Genomic DNA, 9579 nt, shown 5'->3' on the forward strand with positions numbered 1-9579 from the left:
TCCTCAGCTAATGTGAGCCTAGCCTCTTTTTTTCTTCTTCTCCTGATGATATACTTTGTAACTGCAGAGAGCATTTTCAGTTCGACTTCTCTTAAACGTGCCGAGACAGATCCATACCCTGTTCATCACTAAACTGGCAAGCAATTCCAGCTGCAGTGTTGAACCGATTCCCCATAAAGAGTCAGAATTCAATTAATTTATTAAAAATTTGCTTCAAAACTTATACTCCTGTTAGGGTAATTTAGGACTAAGCAGTGAGCTTGAAATTTAGGAAATTGTAGGTTGTTCTCTAATTTTGATCTCCACTGTATGTGCAAGTGAGAACACTGTGTCATGTACAAAGCCACAGGAACCACTTTGGTTTAAGTTTATGCCAAAATACAGTTGATACAGCTCATTTTAAAATCATAAACTTACCCTCATTCATTTATGTTAATGTTGGACTGGCATATGACAGTAGTCTTGGATTTGACACTACCACCTCCAATGTTGATGACATGGAACCAGTACTAATCCTAATCACTAAAACAATTTCATAATCTCTGATGTGTTAACCCAAACGAATAAAACCAATACAAGAACAAAAACTGCAATTCTTTAATGAATCGACGACTTAAACCTACTTGGTACTTGTGTGGAGGTGATGGATGTTCTTCCCCAGACATCAGTGTGGCCCCTTTTGAACTTTTCACAAATATATGTCATTTCCGTTTGCAACCGTCGGCCATTTTGAACAGGCTGTGCTAGTATATGGAACGGAACAGTCTCAAAGAGAAAAAAAGTCTGTTTTCTGCCCCGTGTTTGTACTGAATTGACACAACAGTCTATCCAAATCGTATATTAAAGAACAAGTCTATGAGGTCGACAGAAACTGTCCAGTAGCCTGTTAATCCAGTTGATGACACATGGTGCGGAAATCCACCGGCGGCGGCAGCGGCGCGAAGAACTGCAGCATCTGCCGAAAAATCCACAATCTGTCTCTGTCCTCTCACCCTAACTCTTCATTGGGCCTGAAAGCAAAGCGCTTGAAGGGAATTCCATGCGAGACCGTGAAGTAAAGCAGGTAATGTGTGATTATAAACGTCTGCTTTTCTTTCTTTGGCATCGCTGCTTTTGTGTAGAGTTCAGTGTGCACATCAAACATTCAGTGTGGCTAAGCTAACGCGCTAACTGCATATATGTGCATGGAACTAGGTTCGTTTTTAAATGAAATTATACGTTAGAAGCACTTCGCTCTCATTGGAAAGTTGGGACATGCGGTCAGGCCAACGCCAGCGTAGCCTGTTAAAATAAATGAGGTATTTTTTTGCTGAGCCTATCACAAAGGCCTGCTGTGTCCTGTATTGTCTAGTGCAGTTGCATTTATAGGAGCAACAGTCCCGGCTGCAGTTGCTGCATGCATGCATTGTGTTTCAGAAGTCAGGTTTATATAAGAGTGGTTTGTTTACATTCTGCCAAATCTATCACACCATGGACCCTATAGTGCTGCATGTGTAGTGTGGTTCATTGCCCATAACTGATTGTTATCGGCTAACTGTACGTCAAGCGATGAGGATGCTAAGTCTTCTGACAAGTTTACAGCACCACTTTTATAATAAATGCACATTGCATTTAGATTAATTAGTTGTTTACAATACAATATTTGAAGTGCACGGTGACATGCACTAAATGCAGAAAAGATAAGTGAACTTGCTAGGTGCTTGTGGAATAAATGTGTCTTCAGCTGCTTCTGGTGTCTCAGCAGATTTTTATTTTTGAGCAGGGTTTATTTTGTTAGGGCAATGCATGCACATTTACACACTGAGTGTTTTGTAATTTTCAGAACACATATCTTAATAATTAATATGTGTGTTTTTGTACATTAAAAGTTTAATATGGTTGTATTGTTTAAAAGAATAGTGGTTAGTTTACCCAAAAAATGAAAACTGTAATCATTTACTTTCATGTTTTTCCAAACACATAAGACGTTAAAAATATATATTTTTAATGGAACTGAGTGATTTCAGTTCCTCCATTGAAAGCCAAGTTCACCTTAAAGGGTTAGTTCATCCAAAAATGAAAATTAGCCCATAAATTACTAACCCTCAAGTCATCCTAGGTGTATATGACTTTCTTCTTTCAGACGAATCCAGTCGGAGTTATATTAAAAACTCAGCGGGTGTTGCATGCATCAGTCCAAAAGAAGTTAAATAAAAAGCGCCCGTCCATTAAAAAAAAAAGAGTGTCTTTTCACTGCTCTGGGGGGTGAACTAAAGCCTCCTGTAGTAAATCAATGCGCTTTTGTTAGAAAAATATCCATATTCAAAACGTAATAATCACTTTAATGTAGCTTGCGCCAACAGTTGTACACCGAAGCAGTTCCGGGAGCATGAGTCTTGTGAAAACCAACGTTTGTTAACCGGAGCAAAGGAAGCAAAGTTTCCTTATTTTAGCAAACCAGTCTCCTCTTGGCTTATCAAAGCCGACCTCATACGTCATCGGCCCGGAGCTGCTTCAGTGTACAACTGTTGGCGCAAGCTACATTAAAGTGATTAAGTTTTGAATATAGATATTTTTCTTACAAAAACGCATCGATCCGCTACAGAAGGAGGCCTTTGTTCACCCCCCGGAGCCGTGTGAAGACAGTTTTTTTTTATGGATGGGCACTTTTTATTTAACTTCTTTTGGACTGATGCATGCAACACCTGCTGAGTGGCATTAAACAGCTTGAAAGATCAAAGACAATTTTTAATAAAACTAATAATAACAAACTGGATTCGTCTGAAAGAAGAAAGTCATATACACCTAAGATGACTTGAGGGCGAGTAATTTGTGGGCTAATTTTCATTTTTGGGTGAACTAACCCTTTAAGTTTTGACAGTTTAAAAATGCACGTAGAGCATCTTAAAGATGGTAAACGGAAGCTCAACCGTACTTGCTGGACACCTGAGAACAAACCTCAACGGTTCTTGTAAATGCTCAAACATGCCTAAGTGACAAGAGCAAACCTCATTGGTTTTCATGCTTAAAGCAAGTACGGTTCCATTTACCATATTTGATGTGCTCCATGTATGTGCATTGATCACAACTCTAAATCTTTTCATCATATCAAGCAATCATGTCTATTCAGAAGACTTGGATTAACCATTCAATTACTTTTACAAACTATTAATTACCTTTTTTTTTAAAAAATACCTCTATTAGTGTTTCAAAGATAAACGAAAGTGTTTGGAGTGACATGACGGTGAGTGATTGATTATATAATTTTCATTTTTGGGTGAACTATCCCTTTAAAATTATTTAATGTGATGTGCACTCTCATGAGGCTCTTAAAAGCTGGTGGCCAACATGTTGAGATCACATGACCAGCAGAATAATACTCATTTTTATCCTTGTAACACCTCTGTTTTTGAACACATGCATTTGTGGAATAAGTTAATTATGGCTGACTGCAAATAGGGCATTTCTGCAATAACATTAATAACTGAAAACCATTGCTTTTGCATGGTGCTGCATCTATACTTAATATAAGTGCATAACAAGTCTATATTGGTTTGTACAACATAATTAGTAATTGCTGAGTGAACCTTTAACAATTGGGAGCTGAACTAAAATCCTTTTTTTTTAAATTTTTTTTTAATTTTTTAATTTTTTTTTAAATAGAAGAGATGTTTCAACTTCCAGTGAATAACCTCACTCGGCTGAGGAAGGCCAGGAAAAAAGTCAAGAGACTGCTGAGTGACATTGGCCTTGACTACTGCAAAGAACACGTGGAGGTGATTATTCTTGAACTGTCATTCTGTTTCCTAGTCATAGTGAACATCAAATTAAAAATATATCTGTTGTGTTAATGCATATACTTAAGACTTTGCTTCACTAATGTTATTTCCTGTCCATTTTCCTGTAGGACTACAAAGATTTTAGCCCCAGTGATTCACACATGAAACAATTTTACCTTGACATTTGTATGTGGGATCCATCCTGGACAAAGTCACAGGTATGTCCCCCACAGCCACTGCAACAGAAGTCCTCAAAGCAAAATATTTTTCATAGCATAAACATTTAGTAATATTGCTTTGTTTTTCAAATGTTGCAGGACTACAGAACAAAACAGTTTTGCTGCTCAGATTGTCCATTTGCCTCCAAGTATTTCTCTGCCTACAAAAACCACTTCCGCAATGTTCACAGAGAAGACTTTGAGAGCCGAATCCTTCTTAATTGCTCCTATTGCACATACAGTGGGAACAAAAGGACACTGGAAACCCATGTCAGGCTCTTCCATATGCCTCACAATGTGGTGCGTCAGGGTGTCGCCGGCCCTCATGGAGCTCCAATAGGGGTTAGGGACGGTATGCGATTAGACAAGCCTATGTTGGGCGATCGAAAGGAGCTCCCGGTGTACTACTGCAAGAAGTGCACCTATCGAGATAGACTGTACAATGTGGTGCGCAGGCATATTTACAGGGAACACTTCCAGCATGTGACTACACCTTATCTGGGAAGAAACTCAGAGAAGCAAGAAAACAGTGTAGAGGCCCCTGGTAACAGTCATGGGATTCACTGCAAGAGCTGCCACTTCACACCTCGTTCTTATGAAGCTCTGGTCCAGCACGTCATTGAGTTCCATGAGCGCATTGGCCATCAAGTCACCGCTATGATTGGGCATACCAATGTCATAGTGCCGAGGCCCCAGGCGAACGTAATCCAAAGGGCGGTTGCAATCACTCCTGGTGTGCGTCCTCAAACACCTCAAATGAATCGCTTCAGTATGCCCAAAATGGTGGGGTTACCTGTCGGCAACCATTTCAAGCAAACTCTTGCAGGCAACTCCATGCCTGGTCACCCAGTTCGCGTTACACTACCTGATAAATCTTTTGTGTCTGGTGTGGTCTCCCAGTCACATACAGGAAAACACCTGGGCGGTTTTGGAGTCCATGGTGCTACACATCTTAATGCCCAGTTAGCTTCTTTCTCTCCCTCATTGAAGAGCCTACCTCTCTCATCTGTGCATGCTGCTACTGCCACACTAACGTCACTGCAGGCCAAGAAAGCTTCAGCCAATGCTCTGAACACCTCACAAACACAAAAGTGGAAGATTTGCACCATCTGCAATGAACTTTTCCCTGAAAGCACATATAGTGCTCACTTTGAAAAGGAACATCAGGCAGAGAAGGTGAGGGCGATGGCTAAATACATCATGAAGATTCACAACTTTACTAGCAAGTGTCTGTACTGTAACCGTTACCTACCCAGCGACTCTTTGTTGAACCATATGCTAGTGCATGGGCTGTCATGCCCACAATGTCATTCCACATTTCATGAAGTTGAGAAAATTGTAGCACACAAGCGTCTGGCGCACCCTAACGAACCAGGGGATCCGCCAACTGGTTCTCCTCTAACATTCGATCTGACACTTCAGCAAGGAAATCCCAAAAATGTTCAGCTTATTGTAACCACCTACAATATGAAGGAGACCCCTGAAGCCTCTTTAGCTGGCAATCAACCACCACAGAACAGCGCCATGGCTAAGCCTGCAAAGATGGCTGTAAAGCAGCCAGATACGCAATCTGATTCTGTGGTCCGAAACATGTCCCAATCTTCTGTGTCGCAAAAGAAAGAAGTTGGGAAAACACTCTGCCCGCTATGCTTCACTATTCTCAAAGGTCCCATCTCGGATGCCCTAGCCCATCATTTACGGGACTGTCATCAAGTACTCCAAACATTGCACCCTGTAGAGAAAAAACTAACCTACAAGTGCATCCACTGCCTGGGAGTGTACACTAGCAACATGACTGCTTCCACCATCACGCTCCATTTGGTGCACTGCCGAGGTGTTTGCCAGACCTCCAAAGGAGCCAAGCCTATTATGCCTGGACTGTGTTCACCTGGAGCTGGGTCTCTCAAACGTGAGTTAGTTACCCCAGATGCATCTGACCCCAAGAGAAGGAAGATGGTAGACCAGTCAAGGTATTACCCTACAGCCTTTGTTGAGAAGCCAGAGGAGCCGGTCGTGTTGGCACTGGATCCGAAAGGTCATGGTAACAAGTCCTACGAAGCACGCAAAGCTTTCCTTACAGCTTATTTCAATCGGCATCCCTACCCTTCCCAACGGGAGATCGAGAAACTTGCTGCAAGCCTCTGGTTGTGGAAGTCCGATGTTTCAAGCCATTTTGCCAACCATCGGCGCTCATGTGACCGGGACTTTGTCACCCGCAAACCTGCTGTGTTCCTTGGCTTTAACATGCGGGCAGTAAGCCAGCTCAAGCATGACATGAGCTTTGATGCAAACTGGCTGTTCGAAGTCAATGACGATGAAAAAAGCGGATTCTCAAGGACCTCAAAATTTAGGCTGAAGTCTCCTGTTGGTTTCTCTGCAGACTTCAAGGGGAAAATGCAGCCATTAAACACTGGACAAAGTAGTCAAAGCAACTGTGCCTTCAAGCCATGCCCTGGCTCATCCTCGGAACCTATAGCCATTGATTCTGACAGTGATTCAGAGCCAGAAGTGATGCCTAATAAAAATCTCAATCAACCAACTACGGCGTTAAGGCCTTTGGTAGGTCAGTCCCACGCAAAAGGGACATTGCTGCGAGAGAGCTTCCGTTGCGAAAGAGATGTCAGGGGAAGCAGAAGTTCTCCCAGAGTTGGGCCAAAAAGTCTAGATGGCTCCGTTTCAGGTTCCAGTCCTGACGAGCCGACCTGGTCAGGCAGCATGTCTTCTGAAGAGAGCCAGTACAGACCTGCTGGACGATTCGAAGTGAAGGGGAAGAAAGTTGGGTTACTTGGTAGATGATGACTTTTGGTGATAGTTCCCTTTCTGTCTATCTATCCATGCCCAGATTTGTAGGTCAGAGCTTTTACCTCACATTTGGCTGACATTGAACGTTGTGTTATGAACTGAGTCTGAGAAGTTACACAGTTTTACTGAAAGTACTGTTTACTCTCAAAAAGCGGAAAAACTAATATACTGTATAATTTTTTTCCAACCGATCCATAGTTCTTGGTGAGTTTTTCTTCTTTTTTTTTTTGTATACTGTTCTCTGTATTTAATCATACACTTGTTGGAATTGTAACAAAATTTATAGCTTTATTGTTTTTTCCCTGATTAAATAAAAAAGGCAGTGTAATTCACAATCAAGTGCTTGGATGTTTTTTGTTGTAAAGAAATTCTGAATTCAATTATTATATTTTATATATTATAAATGATATAACACGCAGACCACTATTTCAGTGCAATGTGAAGCAGGTGCTGGAATATTTATTTGAGCTTCAGAGCATTTGGTTGTGCTCAGTTAGTATTGGCGTCTCCGCAAATAAACATCATCTGTCCTTTATAATTATTTTTTGTTTATTTTAATCCTCATGAAGCTCATAGAACTTCTCAGTTGTAACTTGACCTCTATTCAAGTTCAAGTCTGCTATCTTGACTATTGTACTTGCACCACACTGCCCTTAGAGGTCACTGTCTGTAAGATCAATGTCATTCATTAATACAGATTATACAGTAGTCAGCATTTGAAGTGGATCAAAACTTTTCATCAAAGTTGTCCCCAGGGCCGTCCTTAGCTGATGCGGGGCCCGGTTGCACCCCCCTAAGGATGGCCATGGTTGTCCTAAAACCTGTGTTCTTGTCTTGGGACAACTTTAATGAACTTTTTTGATCCACTTCAAATGTTAACTACTGTAATTTATACAATATGTTTATGACAGCTACATCTTTCTAAGTCAACTAAAAACTTTTATTTACAGCAGCCCTAAAACCTGTTTATAGTCATGTTAGCCTGACAAATGCTTTGTAGTTAATTTCAAAAAAGCATTGTGGTCTTTGTACAGACACCTAGTTACATGATTAGTATGCTATCATTTTGAAAAGTATTATGCAGAATTTACATTGTGCTATTGCATTCATGGAGAGTATGGTTGCTCAAGAAATTTAAATGAATGGATGTCCGTGAGTCTGAAAATGTGGAACGTGCACTGATTCAATATAGTTTTGATAAAAGATTTGGTAGTGGACATGTAACATATGGGGTTTGTATTTGCAAGTATTAGAGTGAGGGAGGAGAGACTGAAACACGAGAACTGTAACAGATGTCGTTTTTAAATTTGCTCGACTGGTCCTGTGGTTGCTAATCTCTTGCAGTCATTTGTCACCATTTCCCCAATACATGGCCGGCCGTCCCAACAGATAAACTCAGAGAGGGCAAAACAGAAAAAATAGATACCCATCACCTGCCACTCAGAGTTTGTAAGTTCAACGTTTCAAACATCTTTTATGGACTCGCCATATCTGTTAAGTTTGTTTTTATTTATCAAACACTTGATATTTGTGCAAATGTCTGAGATGAGAGATTTTAAAAACATGTATCTATGAGTAGTGTTAAGATTCAAGCTTGAACGTCTGGCAGTTTAGGCAAGCCTTTGCAAACTGAGTTTTCTGAAACCGTTTCTGATTAACGAGTCAGCGAGGGGTCAGGATTAGGTGGCGTCCACAGATGTTCATGGTTCCTTGTAAGACGTGATCTCTTCGCACTTGCACATGACTAATGATCAATCATTCAATAATTTGCCCACAGTATACACAAGTATGCAAATAATTATGTATTTCTGAAATTGCCCCATGAAGTATGCTAGTTTATTTTAGGGCCTTGCTGAGGAACAAAAATCGCAGGTGCTTGAGTTATGTTTACAGTTTTCTTAAGCATGCAACCCCCACCCCTAAGGCAAAGATAAATATGCTTTAAACATTTGCAGTCATTATTTGGAAGCTGATCCCATTCAAGGTGGTTAAAAGACAGTAAATGTGATCTCTGGTGATGCTGTGGAGGAGGGTCAGTGTTGAGAGTGTTGTGAATATAAGGTATCACTTTCACAGCACTCTAAACTGAACTGTCCCAACACCTTGCATTAGTGAAAATGGCAGTTTTTAAGTGTAAATGCTAAAAGGTAACGACTGTAAATTCCTTTTTTTTTTTTTTTTTTTTTTGATGTTGTTGTTGTATGTGTAGGTAACAGAACACACAGTTCAAAGGTCATTGTCAACTGATGTCCAGGAATGTATTCCTACTACACAAGTGCATACCTACAGAAAATACTTCATTAACGGTCAAATCCAGTACATACTATAAGAGTATGTGTATGTGGACACAGGCCAATTGTTTTTCAGCATATCTTGGTTCTAATATTCTCTGTAAGAATTTAAGTGCAGGTGCAATTATTTTGCCAGCATCTGGGCCGCACAGCCCGCAGTCGCGTTATGTACACAAATATAACAGTTTTTCCATGTGAGCTAAATTTAGGACCTGGCACAAGTGGAACCTTGGTTAAATGCTTTGTCACCCTCTGCCAGCTTTATGGAAAGTGTTTTATTTGCATGTTCATGCTCCAAAAGCAGATCAATTGTCAAAGCCTCTGCGGAATGGATGAATGGACAATGACACTATTATTGCATGGCTGGAATGACATAAAGTCCAAATAGCGAGCTCCAAACCACAAGGTCTAAAACAGTTTGCAATATTTAAATACCATCACCACATTGAAAATGGTTACCTTTGATAGTTAAACTTATATATAAAGGTCAACATGTAACATGTTGTTTGG

The 9579-nt window shown here is 40.5% G+C and overlaps 1 protein-coding gene across 2 annotated transcripts; it reads left to right on the forward strand.

Annotated features, from left to right (window-relative positions):
- Positions 1-723: 723 nt before the first annotated feature.
- On the forward strand, positions 724-7011 carry adnpa (activity-dependent neuroprotector homeobox a). Of its 2 annotated transcripts, none has more exons than XM_016247925.1 (4): positions 724-1063; positions 3643-3755; positions 3887-3976; positions 4076-7011. In XM_016247925.1, the coding sequence occupies exons 2-4, from the start codon at positions 3648-3650 to the stop codon at positions 6770-6772; spliced, it is 2895 nt and encodes a 964-aa protein (XP_016103411.1). In that variant the 5' UTR covers positions 724-1063; positions 3643-3647; the 3' UTR covers positions 6773-7011. The 2 variants fall into 2 exon arrangements, with proteins under 2 accessions (XP_016103411.1, XP_016103487.1); XM_016248001.1 differs by having other exon boundaries at positions 3646-3755.
- Positions 7012-9579: the final 2568 nt, after the last annotated feature.

Source organism: Sinocyclocheilus grahami, unplaced genomic scaffold (genome assembly GCF_001515645.1).
Source record: "Sinocyclocheilus grahami isolate Dianchi unplaced genomic scaffold, SAMN03320097.WGS_v1.1 scaffold3.1, whole genome shotgun sequence".
Classification (NCBI taxonomy): domain Eukaryota; kingdom Metazoa; phylum Chordata; class Actinopteri; order Cypriniformes; family Cyprinidae; genus Sinocyclocheilus; species Sinocyclocheilus grahami.